The 15,815-nt window shown below is 51.5% G+C and overlaps 1 protein-coding gene across 5 annotated transcripts; it reads left to right on the forward strand.

Annotated features, from left to right (window-relative positions):
- The first annotated feature begins 938 nt into the window (after positions 1–938).
- ZSWIM8 (zinc finger SWIM-type containing 8) lies at positions 939–15,813 on the forward strand. 5 transcript variants are annotated; one of them, XM_011355265.2, is made up of 26 exons: positions 939–1,998; positions 4,161–4,314; positions 4,561–4,655; positions 4,831–5,003; positions 5,180–5,287; positions 5,400–5,481; positions 5,613–5,733; positions 6,143–6,344; positions 6,489–6,664; positions 7,172–8,165; positions 8,919–9,050; positions 9,190–9,369; positions 9,469–9,652; positions 9,859–9,957; positions 10,567–10,691; positions 11,118–11,358; positions 11,455–11,613; positions 11,707–11,935; positions 12,112–12,401; positions 12,551–12,774; positions 13,303–13,791; positions 14,029–14,212; positions 14,313–14,489; positions 14,651–14,770; positions 15,094–15,204; positions 15,336–15,813. In XM_011355265.2, the coding sequence occupies exons 1-26, from the start codon at positions 1,791–1,793 to the stop codon at positions 15,794–15,796; spliced, it is 5,718 nt and encodes a 1,905-aa protein (XP_011353567.1). In that variant the 5' UTR covers positions 939–1,790; the 3' UTR covers positions 15,797–15,813. The 5 variants fall into 5 exon arrangements, with proteins under 5 accessions (XP_011353567.1, XP_011353569.1, XP_023383665.1 ...); XM_011355267.2 differs by having other exon boundaries at positions 14,029–14,188; XM_023527897.1 differs by having other exon boundaries at positions 7,172–7,937.
- Positions 15,814–15,815: the final 2 nt, after the last annotated feature.

Below are 15,815 nucleotides of genomic sequence, written 5' to 3' on the forward strand. Positions count from 1 at the left end.
TTTGGTCCACACAGTTAAAAATTTGTTTTTAAATTAGCCAACCATATTAAAAAATATAGAATATGTAATAAAAATTTCACTTTTTAAGCTTTTCTTAAAAAAAAAAAAATCTGGCAATCCTAGTTTCTTACTCTCACATGGCAATAATCAAGTATAGCTGATTATCATTTGTCTACATTCTTCAGGGACTTGGTCACTGGACTCTCCCAAATGGTGAAACTTAATTGGCAATTACCTCTATGTGTCACCTGTCCACGTCTCATTAAGCTGCTAAAGGCATTTACTTTTGTGACCTAATATTAGAAACAATTGTATAGCATTTTATGTATACTCTGCCCTTGCAGTCATAACTGAGTTAACTTTTTCTTTGTACCTTACAGCATTAAATGGACTAAGGGATCAGTGGGTTTTTTTTAAGCTCTAGTGGCATAATTATTAAGATAAAGTAGGGATCTTGCCTCCCTAATCCCCCACAGCTTCCTTTTCCTACAGTCCTCATACCCATGGGTAGAACACTAGGCAATTGCCTGGTTCTGCATGCTGAGGTTTTTAGCTGTAAGGAAGAATTCGGTGCTAAGGCACTTTGGACTGGACTTAGGAGTTTTTAACTTAAGGTCTATAGATGCCCAGTAAGAGACCTGTGAACATGGATGGGAAAAGATTTTACCATAAACCACAACTGACTTAGCATTTCAATTAAGACTGGGAAACAAACCACAGTGTCATTAGCAATACCTATTTGAAATCGCAATGTTTTCATATATTGCAGTTTGTTACAGATATCTCAGTATCATTTGTACTCATCACTAGCTTCAAAATTATGGTAGTTATTACACTTGTTGCTGGATCTTATTTAATGTGTAAATAAAGAAGTGTTACTATGTTACAAATTTGTTTTAATATTTTTATAATTGTATTTTAACATGATTGGTTTCCTTTATATTTCTTGTATTTCATTTTGTGCATTTATAAACAATCCAAGAAGGGGATACGGGGACTTCACCAGGCTGCTAAAGGGTCCGTGGCACACAAAAAGGCTAAGGACCCCTTGACTCACAGGCCCCAGTGACAGACAGTACAACCATCTCCTGAAATCAAACGCCTTTTTGTGGTGCTTCCCAATTAGACGCTATGAAGTCTGGAATGCAGGCTTTTGGACTACAACTCCCAGCAGGTGAAGCGACCCCGGGGCCTACCGGAGTTAGGACAATAACTACCCAATGGTTCCTGTGGTGTTGCTTGACAGCCTACGATTCCCGGCATGCCTGGCGAATGTTTATTCCTTGGGGACATGGACGCCGAGTTATCGCTGGGATCTGTAGTCGTTTTGCATACCTTCGGGGGTTGGCTTCCTCTTATGGTGTCTTTGAGCAAAAAAGCAGGAAACGCAGCAATAAAATACACAGGTCCGCTGCATCCGCCCGTACTCGGTCTGGTCCCCGAGCACGCGAGGGCGGAAGTGGTGGTGGCCGGCGCGGCCGGAAGTTCAGATCAGCTGATGGGGGAGGCGGTGCCGCAGCCCTGGAGAGGCCCCGGCTACCCAGCGCTTCGTCCTGGCCCTGAGTCTCGGAGACTGGGCGCGATCCCCGTTTGCACCTCGCTCTTGGGCCAGGCCCTGTCCCGTATCTCTCCTAGGCCTGAGATCCTCGCCCGGCACGGCCGCCCTGAGCGCCCCGGCCACCCCCAGCCCCGGCTCGCCCCTCAGGCCCCGGGCCTCCCCTCAGTCCCCGGCCGGCGGCCCAGGCCCCGGATCCGCGGGGGGGGACCCGGCCCCGGGGGGTGCGGGCCCCATGGAGCTGATGTTCGCAGAGTGGGAGGACGGAGAGCGCTTCTCATTCGAGGATTCGGACCGCTTTGAAGAGGATTCGCTCTGTTCCTTCATCTCTGAGGCCGAGAGCCTCTGCCAGAACTGGCGGGGATGGCGCAAACAGTCAGCGGGGCCCAATTCCCCCACTGGCGGCGGTGGCGGAGGTGGCAGTGGCGGTACCAGAATGCGAGGTGAGGGTGAGCGGGAGATGGGGTAGTGGAGCGGGCAGGCCTTGCTCCGGCCTTGCTGTGGCCTTGCTCGAGAGCTGTCTCTGCTCGGGAGCTGTCCCCGCTCGGGAGCTGTCCCGGACCCGCGAGCTGTACCAAGCTTTGAACGGACTTAAAGACTCGCTCTTCTGGTCTTTCTGGGGTTGGCTTCTCCACACCAGCGTGCGTGCGTGCGTGTGCGTGTGTGTGTGTGTGTGTGTGTGTGTGTGTGTGTGTGTGTGTAAGAGAGAAAGAGATTTGGGTGATGGCTGGGAAATTCTGAGTTGGATAGGATTAGCGACAGAAAGTAGATCTTTTGTCGTTCATTTGCCTTAGAGATGGGATAAGAAGACTTCTCTGGGACTTGGGAATACTTACGGAGTTCAGCCCGAGGCAAGTTGAAAGTAGAGGAGAATGTGGGTAGGAGGTGGATTGTGAAGAAGTGACCATTCCCATCGCAACGTGCATTGGGAACTTCTTGATTCAGGGTGATGATCTCTGATCCCAGCTGCACCAAAAAAGGATTCCACCCAGAAGAAAGTGGAGGTGAACTGGCCTGTGAGAGGAGATTCCATAGTTCCATAGATTTAAATCAGAGGCTTAGTTTCTGGCCATATTGAACATCTGTCAGAAGCCAAGGTTGGGACCACTGGATTAGAGCCTTAAATTTCCATCATCTGGTGCCTGGGGAGGGGTGTGGGTAGTGTCTCTGAAGTCCCCTTATGAAGCGTTCTATCTGCTTTTCGCTGTGAGTTTCTTTCATCCTTGGGTCTTTCAGTGAATTAACTGATAATTGCCATGAAGAATTTTGCTTTAAAGGGGATGGAGAGGAGAGTAATGGTAAGAGAAGCTCCAAAGGCTCAGAACTCACCACATCATTTCCCTGCTTTCCTCATGGCACAGTTTTTGTCCTGGGCCTCAGTGGAAGCTGACTTTTTTTCAGCAGCTGAGGGAGTTACTTTGCGATTCTCCCCTGGCCATTCCAAGAATCCTATTTTTCAAACTGCCCCACAGAGATTTCTAGCACCCCTTTGGGACAAAAAGAAATTTACATGTGTTACTTTTTAGGAGTGATAATATTCAACTTTAGTTGATGAGAAAGCATGTGCTTTGTGTACACACACACACACACACACACACACACACACACACACAGATCATAGACATTTTCACTGTCCGTCTTCTTTGGCTTCTCTACTTTTATTTTTGCATGCGTGGGTGGCCTGGGGGCTTAGAGCTCCCTCACTTTGAGGGAAGTATGAAATCATGGGGTGAAGATTTTTACAGATTATCTTCCTGAACAGGTTAAAATCTACAAAAGCATGTCATTTCCCCACCCCCACCCACTTCCATCCCAGGCTGCCCTGAGTCAATCATTTGTAAAATAAAGAGATTAACATTTTTTTTTAAAAAAAAGGTTCTTTTCTGCTCTATGATTTTCTGATTTGTTTCTAATCTGACTAGCAGTTGGTGAGATGTGCAGTCTGTTGTGTTTCACTGCTTTTTGATTGAAACTTTGAGTAGTAACTCCATCCTACCCCAGGTGATTTCAAGAACAGCAGCTAGGTTCCCTTGGGATAGCCTGTCTCTCCCTCGACCCAGGGCTTTTATTGTTGGAAGCCGGGTCCAGGTGTGCCAAAGGAAATGTAGCTTCCCTTGCTTCTGGAGGTCCCACTTTTTTAACTCTTCTGGGCTCTTATCTATCTTCCATCCTTAGATTGAGGCCTGAAGTCATCTAGAGAAAAAGGGTTAGTTAAAAAAGCAATTAGAGAAAAGAATGCCAGAGGGAGACATTTACAATGTAATACGAATCTTAAAGTGCTAGGTGTATGGGAAATAAGATGCTGAGCCTTGTGAAAGGCATTACCTACTAGGATCCTGGAACACACCTGTTTGCTGCCAGGAGTTTCTGGGATATCCCTGGTGTCTTCTATTCTAAACCTTAGGTAACAGGCTGTGGGTTGGGGTTGTTTAGCTCGCCTCCCCCAGATGGCATCTTAAGGGTTGGTGTTTCGTGACAGGAGGATCTTTTGGTTTTTCATAGTGAAGGTGGGGTCCAAAATGTGGCACTGGTCTTGGTGCCAAATGATCATAACCCTTTTCATTTTCCCTTTTCTTTCTCCTCACCCCGACCTTTGTTTCCAAAGATGGACTGGTGATCCCATTAGTGGAGCTGTCAGCAAAGCAGGTGGCATTTCATATTCCATTTGAAGTGGTGGAGAAAGTTTACCCCCCAGTGCCTGAGCAGCTACAGCTCCGAATTGCTTTTTGGAGCTTTCCTGAGAATGAAGAGGATATTCGGTGAGGCTAAAGGACTGATGGTGGGAGTAGGGTCCTGATACGTCACAGTGTGCTGGGCTTCCCACAGAACAAAGGGGATATTGTATTGGGGGCTGTAGTAAGAAGACAAGGGGATGAGGGAATGCCTTGGATTTTCCCCAAAAGGGATTGACACTGGGGAGAGAGTGCCCAGGGCATTGTGTTCTCTGACAGGATGTATAGAGGTTATTTGCTTAGTTGTGGCTATGTCCTCTTCTTCACCCTCAGGTTATATTCATGCCTGGCCAATGGCAGTGCAGATGAGTTCCAGCGAGGAGATCAGCTATTCCGCATGAGGGCTGTGAAAGACCCGCTGCAGATAGGTAAGGGTCCCATCATGCCTTTTGGCACAGCCTGCTCCTCTCATCCTTGTGTTATGAGTTAGGGACCTACTGCAAGCAACTGGAGCAGGTTGTCTGAATAACTGCAGGGCCGGAGTTGAGGACAGAGACCTGTGTCTTGATGGCTCTTCCTGACCATACCCATGTTTCTCCCCAGGGTTCCACCTGAGTGCTACCGTGGTGCCACCTCAGATGGTCCCCCCTAAAGGGGCCTACAATGTGGCTGTGATGTTTGACCGCTGCCGGGTCACTTCCTGCAGCTGCACCTGTGGGGCTGGGGCCAAATGGTGCACCCATGTCGTGGCACTCTGTCTCTTCCGCATCCACAACGTGAGGCCCTCCCAATTTATCCCGGCCCTATCCTACGCTCCATCCCCCCCTTCTCTGCTGCATGCCTGGCCATAATGTGAGCCCCCTCGCCTCCCTTGCTCTGCCTTTCTATCCCTAGTCCCAGCATCAGCAAGCCTTTTCTCAGATTGTTCTGTTTCTCTCTCTGTCCCCTTCAGGCTTCTGCAGTCTGCCTTCGGGCCCCAGTCTCAGAGTCCTTGTCTCGGCTACAGAGGGACCAGCTACAGAAGTTTGCTCAGTACCTCATCAGTGAGCTCCCTCAGCAGGTGAGTGAGGTTGACACACCCTTCTCCAACTAGCTCTAGGGCTGCATTATCAGCCTTCCTATTAGGCCCTGTCCTCCTTGGGTCACCTATGCCTCTGTCCTTTTCCCCTCAGATCCTCCCCACAGCCCAACGTCTCCTGGATGAACTCCTCTCCTCCCAGTCAACAGCCATCAATACAGTGTGTGGCGCCCCAGGTGAGTGTGGTAAGAAAGGGCAGTAAGAAGAAAGAAAGTTGGTAGTTCAGAGTACCACTTACTAAAGGCTTGATGTTGTCAGGCAAATCCAGGCCCCTATCTCTAGGTGACTGACTGCCTATCACCCCCAGACCCCACAGCAGGGCCCTCAGCCTCTGACCAGAGTACTTGGTATTTGGATGAATCGACACTCACTGACAACATCAAGAAGACACTGCACAAGTTCTGTGGCCCCTCCCCTGTGGTCTTCAGGTAAATTGGATCTCTTCATGCCTGTGTGTTGAAAGGAGAACATACCTCAGACTGTTGTCAGATCCTTTGTTCTATTAATGCTTGTGCCTCCCACCTTTGATTCCTTGCACTTGTACAGTGCCTGTTACACAGTAGATGTCCCTAATGAATCAATGGATGATTATAGTTTTATCATCCATAGTCACAGAGTGATCTGCTCTTAGCTAAGTAGAACAGAAGTTATTTTTCTCCCTTTCAGAAGTTGGGAAACTGAGGTAGAGAGAGATTAAGAATTTCGTCATGGACATCTTTTTTCCCTACATTCTATTTTGGGTCAAGGCCCCTTTTGTGTCAAAGCCCTGTTGCACTCTCACCTGCTTTATTCAGCATCATCTTAGGGTCATCATTTTCCACTTTACTACTTTCACAGTGATGTGAACTCCATGTATTTGTCTTCCACGGAGCCTCCGGCTGCCGCTGAATGGGCATGTCTACTGCGCCCTCTGAGGGGCCGCGAGCCAGAGGGTGTCTGGAACCTGCTTAGCATCGTACGGGAGATGTTCAAACGGAGGGACAGCAATGCTGCCCCCTTGTTGGAAATTCTCACTGACCAGTGTCTCACCTATGAACAGGTAATCTGCCAGAGTTGGGTAGGCCCATGGTGGTTCATTTTCTCCTTCCCTTAACCTCTTAACCCTCTTGCTGACAAGGACATTCGGGAGGGCTACTCTTTCTCCAAGCCTTTAGGAGGATCTCAGAACTCTCTTTGTTTCCAGATAACAGGTTGGTGGTACAGCGTACGCACCTCAGCCTCACACAGCAGTGCCAGTGGGCACACGGGCCGTAGCAATGGGCAGTCAGAGGTGGCAGCCCATGCATGTGCCAGCATGTGTGATGAGATGGTCACACTGTGGAGGCTGGCTGTGCTGGACCCTGCACTCAGCCCTCAGCGGTGAGTCTCCCCTTTCGCTTACCACAGCTTGGAGACTAGGCTAGCCCAGGACAGACCAAGCCCTTATCTTTTTTTTTTTTTTTAACACACAAATGTTTATGGCTGCTATATTTGAAATCACCAAAAACTGTCCTTCAGCTTGGAAATGGATTAACAAACTATGATATATTCATACAACAGACTAGTTTTGTGTCTCAGTCTGCTCACTGTCAATAAATGTGTCAGCAGAATCCTGTTGATTGACCTCCTCTAACTCTCCACCCCTTGTATCTCTGCAGGAATGGGTTATTAGTCTAGGAAGCCTTCATCTTCTTGTATACATACAGATGTACCATTCTTCTAGTCTCTGAGTACTGGGGTGATGTCCATGGGGCTAGCTCAGGAAATACTTCCCTGGGTTCTTCCCTGTCCCCCGCTTCCTGTAGGGTACATACCTACTCCACCCACTTCTATCCCTTCTTGGTGCAGAATGTAGCCCCTAACAGCCTCACCCTTTTGTTCCTACAGTCGCCGGGAACTGTGTGCACAGCTCCGCCAGTGGCAACTGAAGGTGATTGAGAATGTGAAGCGGGGACAGCACAAGAAGACCCTGGAGCGGCTCTTCCCTGGCTTCCGGCCAGCGGTGGAGGCCTGCTACTTCAACTGGGAAGAGGCCTACCCACTTCCTGGTGTCACCTATAGTGGCACTGACCGGAAGCTGGCACTGTGCTGGGCCCGAGCCCTGCCCCCTCGGCCAGGCGCCTCCCGATCTGGGGGCCTGGAAGAATCCCGGGAGCGGCCCCGCTCTCTTCCTGCTGAGCCAGCTGTGCGGCCCAAGGAGCCTGGGGCCAAACGCAAGGGGTTGGGTGAGGGGGTCCCCTCGTCACAGAGGGGTCCCCGCCGCCTCTCAGCTGAGGGGGGAGATAAGGCTCTGCATAAGATGGGTCCAGGTGGGGGCAAAGCCAAGGCACTGGGTGGGGCTGGCAGTGGGGGTAAGGGCTCAGCAGGCGGCGGGAGCAAGCGAAGGCTGAGCAGTGAAGACAGCTCCTTGGAGCCGGATCTGGCTGAAATGAGCCTGGATGACAGCAGCCTGGCCCTGGGTGCAGAGGCCAGCACCTTTGGTGGATTCCCTGAAAGCCTGCCACCCTGCCCTCCCTCTGGTGGCTCCCGAGGCCATTCCACCTTCCTTCCTGAACCCCCAGATACTTATGAAGAAGATGGTGGCGTGTACTTCTCAGAAGGGCCTGAGCCTCCCACAGCCTCTGCTGGCCCCCCTGGCCTACTACCCGGGGAGGTCTGTACCAGGGACTACCTCCCTTCCACAGATGAGAGTGGCAATGGGCTCCCCAAAACCAAAGAGGCAGCCCCTGCAGTTGGAGAGGAGGATGATGACTACCAGGCATATTATCTGAATGCCCAGGACGGGGCTGGGGGCGAGGAAGAGAAGGCCGAGGGCGGGGTTGGGGAGGAGCACGACCTGTTTGCTGGACTGAAGCCACTGGAACAGGAGAGTCGCATGGAGGTGAGGGGACTCTGAGGGTACACCTTAGCCACAACTGGGAGAGGAGCCATTTGGCTCTAGTTGGGATTGTCAGGACCGTAGCATGACTGTTAGAATCCTGTAACAGCCTCCTAACTGGCCTCCCTGCCTATAGCCCATTCTTGACATTGCTTCTATATTAGTTTTTCTGAAATGTCTGATTGTGTCACTCTGCTGCTTATAATGCTTCAGTGTTTTCCCATCGCCCTTAGTTTACAAAATGAAAGTCCTTGGCATTACCTATGAGGCTTCACTTGGTCTGATTTTTGCATGCTTCTCCAGCCTCATCTAGCTACTCTGTCTTTTACACTATAGTCATTGGAACCATTCCTGTAGCTTGCCATGCTTTCTCTTGCATCTATGCTTTTGCATGGATTGGCCTTTCTTCATGGAATAGTCTTCCCTTACCTTACTGGTTAGCTCCTGTTCCCTTTTTAGGTCACAGAGATCTTATAGATCATCAGTTCCTCTAGGAAGTCTTTTCTGAGTTTGCCCCTCTGCCCCAAGTCCCAGTGAGGTATTCTACCCACCTGCTCCTTTCTTAACCTTTACCAATAGTAGCCGACTTCACCATGGTTTGTGTGCTTCTGTAACCAGACTGAGTTCCTATGGTATACCCAGGAACAGCATAGGGCCCAGCATATAGCATGTGCTCACGGGATGTTTGCTGCATGAGTGTGTATGGTGTTCTGCCCTTGGACTTCAACCTGTCTGGTGCCCATGTCCTCTCTCCAGGTATTATTTGCCTGTGCTGAGGCCTTGCATGCTCATGGCTACAGCAGTGAGGCCTCCCGTCTCACTGTGGAGCTTGCCCAGGACCTGCTAGCCAACCCACCCGACCTCAAGGTAGAGCCGCCCCCTGCCAAGGTGAGAGAGATCCCCTTCCCTTTCCCTCCCCTCCTACCCCTAATCCTTTCCTATTTCCCGCCCCAAGTGAGAGCCTCCTCCTCCCTCCACCAAGGTGAGTCAGACTCATCTTCCTACCTCCTTGTGCTTCTCTCTTTAGGGAAAGAAGAACAAGGTATCTACAAGCCGTCAGACCTGGGTGGCTACCAACACCCTAACTAAGGCGGCCTTCCTGTTGACAGTGCTAAGTGAGCGCCCAGAGCACCACAACCTGGCCTTCCGAGTTGGCATGTTTGCCTTGGAGCTACAGCGGCCCCCAGCTTCTACCAAGGCCTTAGAGGTTAGAGGTTCTATCTGAGCCTTGTATTGTAATCTCAGAACCTTGTACCTTGATCCACATTGAAATATTAGAGGTCTGAGCCTCTTCCTCTCCCCTCAGGTAAAGCTGGCATACCAGGAGTCTGAGGTGGCTGCCTTGCTCAAGAAGATTCCTCTGGGTCCAAGTGAGATGAGTACCATGCGTTGCCGGGCAGAGGAGCTTCGGGAGGGGACACTCTGTGACTATCGGCCTGTTTTGCCTCTTATGTTGGCCAGTTTCATCTTTGATGTCCTCTGTGCTCCAGGTATGGTGCTGACTCTATAGCAAGTGGGAAGCTGGGGCAGGAGTAGCTTTTTTTGGAAAAACCAAGAGCTCCAAGGCTCTGAATTGCCTAAGACCCATCAGGCATCTTCATGGGAGGGTCTGAAATGATGAGGGTCTTGGGTTCCCTCTCTTTCATTCTTTCTCTTGATAGTTCTGTCTGCCTGACTTACCCCAACTTTCATCCAGTGGTTTCTCCCACGGGTTCCCGCCCTCCAAGTCGCAACTGGAACAACGAGATGCCTGGGGATGAGGAGCTGGGATTTGAAGCAGCAGTTGCTGCCTTGGGTGAGTATGACAGTGTCTTGAGCATATCTGTGAGCTAAGTGTGTCTCAGACCTCGAATGACACGAAACATGGGCCTTGTTCCAAAGGGGCTCTGTGGTAATGGGGAAGCCAGGATGACATACATGAGCCAAGTAGTACCTATAAGACAGTTAAGTATTTAGGGCAAAGATGTGTGCTGTGGGTGTTGGGTGTTATAAGGGCAACAAATCGAAAATCTAGGGAAAGGCTGCAGAGAAGAGGTAGAACATGGAATGTAGGTTAAAAAATCAAGTTAAGTCCTAAGTAAGGGGACAAAAAAACCATGAATAAAGACAGGGGCAATCAAGTCTTCATGAGAGTGAGGAGCCCAACTTCCTTAAAGTGATGGGTATGCTGGGAAGGCAGAGTGGGCCAGGTTATGAAGGTCTTAAAAAGCAGACCAGGGCTTAGCTAAGGCTGGGTGTAATAGGCGATGGGGACCTGTGTATAGGGGATGTAATAGGGGATGTGGCCTGGACCAATAGAACTCCTTACCTTGCATGCTGGTAGCTGGGAGCCCTGGCCTGTTTACCTTTGCTGTCTTGGGAGTTATGGCCATTCTCAATTCCTCTGAACCTCTCTTTCTCACAGGCATGAAGACGACAGTGAGTGAGGCAGAGCATCCCCTCCTGTGTGAAGGCACACGTCGGGAGAAGGGTGACTTGGCATTGGCACTAATGATCACTTACAAGGATGACCAGGCCAAGCTCAAAAAGGTAAGAGACTGAGGTACTGGGATTTTGACTGGCAAAGCAAACAAATTCCCCCATGTTTCTCAGGGGTTCCCAGTAAAGTGAGAAATGGGCTATTCTGCCCATGGGGGATAAGTGGGGAATCATGGTAATACCTCATAAAGAACAAGAGAGACCAGTGCTTGGGCAGAGGTGGAAGAAGAGAAATAGATGGCATAAAGTCATTCATTCATTCATTTCAATATTAATATCGATATACTCATCCCAGTGGTATGTGTTATAGAGGCTACTAGGATATTTAAGCTAGCACCTATCTTCCAGAAGGTTCTCCTATAGTTACAACTGGAGAAGACTTACCGAGGAGGTAGTATTAAGCTGTTTCAAGGAGATAGGAAGGTAATAGAAGTCAGGAGATAAAGAGCATTCTGTCACCACTTCTCTGTTCTTCAGATCTTAGACAAACTCTTGGATCGAGAGAGCCAGACGCATAAACCACAGACACTGAGTTCGTTTTACTCATCTAGCCGCCCAGCCACAGCCAGCCAGAGGTCTCCTTCAAAGCATGGGGGCCCATCTGTTCCAGGGGCCCTGCAGCCACTAACCTCAGGCTCTGCAGGGCCTGCTCAACCAGGGAGTGTGGCAGGGGCTGGGCCAGGCCCCACTGAGGGCTTCACAGAGAAGAATGTGCCTGGTGAGGTGGGGGCACTGGGCTGGGGGATGAATGGTATGGAACCATGTTGGTTCCCCTTTCCTGGGTTCATCCCACTGTCCTATTTTCTCCACCTAGAGAGTTCCCCACATTCCCCCTGTGAGAGTCTCCCATCTGAGGCGGCTTTGACCCCAAGGACAGAGGGGAAGGTTCCCAGCCGTCTGGCACTTGGCAGTCGTGGAGGCTACAATGGACGGGGCTGGGGCTCCCCAGGGCGGCCTAAGAAGAAGCACACAGGTATGACAGCCCATGGAATAACACGGAGGGAAGAATATTCTTGGAATCTAACTTCTGGAACTTCTGAGACTGACTTGTGTTTTGGGGGGTTAGGCATGGCCAGCATTGACAGCAGTGCCCCTGAAACAACATCGGATAGCTCTCCCACCTTAAGCCGGAGGCCACTTCGAGGAGGCTGGGCCCCCACGTCCTGGGGTCGAGGACAGGACAGTGACAGCATTAGCAGCTCTTCCTCAGATTCCCTGGGCTCCTCGTCCTCCAGTGGAAGTCGCCGGGCCAGTGCCAGTGGAGGGGCCCGGGCCAAGACAGTTGAAGTTGGAAGGTCAGTGGGAAGAAATATCTGTCCTCTCTGATCTGGCCCACCCTCAGAGCCACATTCCTAGTGTAATCCAATTATTGTCCCTTTAACGTCCTCACCTACCCTGGTCTTTCCCAACCTACCTGGACACCCATTTCAGAGAAACCCCAATCCTTGTCCCTACCCCATTGTCCCTTCAGGTACAAGGGCCGCCGTCCCGAGAGTCATGCCCCTCATGTACCCAATCAGCCATCAGAGGCAGCTGCACACTTCTACTTCGAGCTGGCGAAGACGGTGCTGATCAAAGCAGGGGGCAACAGCAGCACTTCCATTTTCACACATCCATCTTCCTCAGGGGGCCACCAGGGTCCTCACCGCAACCTGCACCTTTGCGCCTTTGAAATTGGGCTTTATGCCCTTGGCCTGCACAACTTTGTTTCTCCCAACTGGCTTTCACGTACCTATTCTTCCCACGTTTCTTGGATTACAGGTAAATCCAGTGTTTTGATTTGGGTATGGAAAGGGGATTAATTGATGGAGATAAAAGCCTTGTTACTGATCTCAGAGGAGAGACACCATTTCCAGTCCCCAGTGGTGCCCATGCTAACCCCACTCTGCTTTTCTCTCTTTTCCCCAAAGGCCAGGCAATGGAGATTGGCAGTGCAGCTCTGACTATACTGGTAGAATGCTGGGATGGGCACCTGACGCCTCCTGAGGTTGCATCCCTGGCTGACAGGGCATCACGGGCACGAGATTCCAATATGGTGAGGGCAGCAGCAGAGCTAGCTCTAAGCTGCCTGCCTCATGCCCATGCACTGAACCCTAATGAGATCCAGCGGGCCCTGGTGCAGTGCAAGGAGCAGGTATTTCTATAGGCAATCTGGGGCCTTGCTTTGGGGCATCTGGGCAGGGAAGGTGGGCATGGGGAAATCTTGACAGCCCAGCTCTTAATTCCCATATGCTGGAGTTCACAAACTATCCAGTTTGTCCTCTCATGGTGACATTTGACATATTAATGTGCTGTCACATCCATTACTTTTTTTAGCTTGTATCTCTGAGGTTAGGATTGTTCATATTTTACAGTTAAGGAAATAGAGGCCTGTAGTTTAGGCACCAAGATGATCGCTAGGATGGAATGCTTAAGGAAGGCCTTGGGGATATGATGGGACTTAGATGAGACAGAGTGGCTAAATTAGTTTGAAACTGGGTCTTGACTTCTACTGGTCAGCAAGTATTTTTTCAGTGTCTGTGAAGCTTTCACTGACAGACTCTGAGCATTGGCTCTGATTTTTCATGCTTCCCTGGAAACCAGCCAGTTCTGGGGGAGATGTTGGAATGCCATCCCTAAGTAAAGCCCTTCCCTCTTAACCCTCTGTGTTCCTCCTTTCCAGGATAACCTCATGTTGGAGAAGGCCTGCATGGCAGTGGAAGAGGCGGCTAAGGGTGGGGGCGTATACCCCGAAGTGTTGTTTGAGGTTGCTCACCAGTGGTTCTGGCTATATGAGCAAACAGCAGGTGGCTCATCCACAGCCCGTGAAGGGGCTACAAGCTGTAGTGCCAGTGGGATCAGGACAGCTGGGGAGGCTGGGCGGGGGCTGCCTGAGGGCAGGGGAGGCCCAGGGACTGAGCCCGTTACAGTGGCAGCGGCAGCAGTGACAGCAGCAGCCACAGTGGTGCCAGTCATCTCGGTGGGGTCCAGTTTATATCCAGGTCCAGGACTGGGGCATGGACATTCCCCTGGCCTGCACCCCTACACTGCTCTACAGCCCCACCTGCCCTGCAGCCCTCAATACCTCACCCACCCAGCTCATCCTGCCCACCCCATGCCTCATATGCCCCGGCCTGCCGTCTTCCCTGTGCCCAGCTCTGCATACCCACAGGTGAGACCAGTGTTCTACTGGGGTGTTGGGCATATGGGAGAATATTAGGAGTTCATTGGGGGTTAGAGTTGGGTACTCTGGGAGAATAGGGCTGTCTGAGTCTTGGGCGAAGTGGTGGGAGTCTGGGAGACCCAGCCCAACTGAGAAAGGTAGGGATACCCAGTTGTGGGACGAAGTGGGAGAGCTACATCCTAATATAATTTGGTATCTTCCTTCTCTTCCTCTTTCTGCTTCTAGGGTGTGCATCCTGCATTCCTGGGGGCTCAGTACCCTTACTCGGTGACTCCCCCCTCACTTGCTGCCACTGCTGTGTCTTTCCCCGTCCCTTCCATGGCACCCATCACAGTACATCCCTATCACACAGAGCCAGGGCTCCCACTGCCCGCTAGTGTGGCCTGTGAGTTGTGGGGACAGGGAACAGGTGAATGGAGGGGAGGTACACTGGGCAGGGGAGGTAGGGAGGGAATCCTCTCTGCCCTTCTTGGGGCTGAGTTCCTCAATGGCTTTCATCCCACCCTCAGTGAGCAGTGTCCATCCAGCATCCACATTTCCAGCCATCCAGGGTGCCTCATTGCCTGCCCTGACCACACAGCCCAGCCCTCTGGTGAGCGGGGGTTTTCCACCACCGGAGGAGGAGACGCACAGTCAGCCTGTCAACCCACACAGCCTTCACCACCTGCATGCTGCCTACCGTGTTGGTAAGAGGAGGTCTCTTTCTGTACCCCCACCTTCAGTTGTGCATCTCTTTAGTGACAACCACATCACAGAGTTCAATTTTTTTACTGTAGGATCAGATACCAGGTTGGGGTAGAGGATGAAGAGGATGTACCCCCACTATGTATCCACTCTTTTCTCCTAGGAATGTTGGCACTGGAGATGCTGGGTCGCCGAGCACACAACGATCACCCCAACAACTTCTCCCGTTCCCCTCCCTACACAGATGATGTCAAATGGTTGCTGGGGCTGGCAGCAAAGCTGGGTAACACCTCCCCTCCCCAGGACCATTGTCCGCCCCCACCTGCTTCCCCCACCTTCCTATCCCAGACCTCCTTCCTAGCTCTTGCTCAGAGTTGAGGCCTTGGTCGGGTATGTGTGCGTGCGCGGGGGGCGGGGGGCTACCTCAGCTCCTGGGGTGGAGGGAGGCTCTCTGCCAGGCCAGAGCTGAGAAATAAAAGTTGGGTCCCTAGGGCAGAGGTGGCCACCCCCGTCTTATGCCCCTCCCCCTGCCCCCCAGGAGTGAACTACGTGCACCAGTTCTGTGTGGGGGCAGCCAAGGGGGTGCTGAGCCCGTTTGTGCTGCAGGAGATCGTCATGGAGACGCTGCAGCGGCTGAGCCCTGCTCATGCCCACAACCACCTGCGTGCCCCGGCCTTCCACCAACTGGTGCAGCGCTGTCAGCAGGCATACATGCAGGTGACAACCCAGGAAATATGCAGCAGGGTAGAACACCTCTTGGGCAGGCATGGAACAAATCACCCAACATGCAAGGGCAGAGGGGCCTGGTTCCATGCTTAGTGGCTCATTCTCCACACATTCTCTTCCAGTACATCCACCACCGCTTGATTCACCTGACCCCTGCCGACTACGACGACTTTGTAAATGCAATTCGCAGTGCCCGCAGCGCCTTCTGCCTGACACCCATGGGCATGATGCAGTTCAACGACATCCTTCAGAACCTCAAACGCAGCAAACAGACCAAGGAGTTGTGGCAGCAGGTCTCACTCGAGATGACCACCTTCTCCCCCTGAGTCTGACCCCGCTAGGGCCCTATACAGGGACACAAGCCTATGGCTATGGGGGCTTCTCACACAGTGGGAGTGAATCTTGGCTGGACAGATCATCCCTACCTAGTTCCCTGGTAGCCCAGACTGGCAGCTGCTCTTGGGCTGTAGCTTGGGGCCAAGATGTCTCAGACCCTAGAAGCCTAGGGTTGGGGGAGATATCCCTGTCTGGGAGGGGGCATTGGGTGGCCTCTGGTATTTATTTGGCATTTATAAATATATAAACTCCTTTTTTACTCTAGT

This window comes from Pteropus vampyrus, unplaced genomic scaffold (assembly GCF_000151845.1).
Source record: "Pteropus vampyrus isolate Shadow unplaced genomic scaffold, Pvam_2.0 Scaffold20, whole genome shotgun sequence".
Taxonomy (NCBI): Eukaryota; Metazoa; Chordata; class Mammalia; order Chiroptera; family Pteropodidae; genus Pteropus; species Pteropus vampyrus.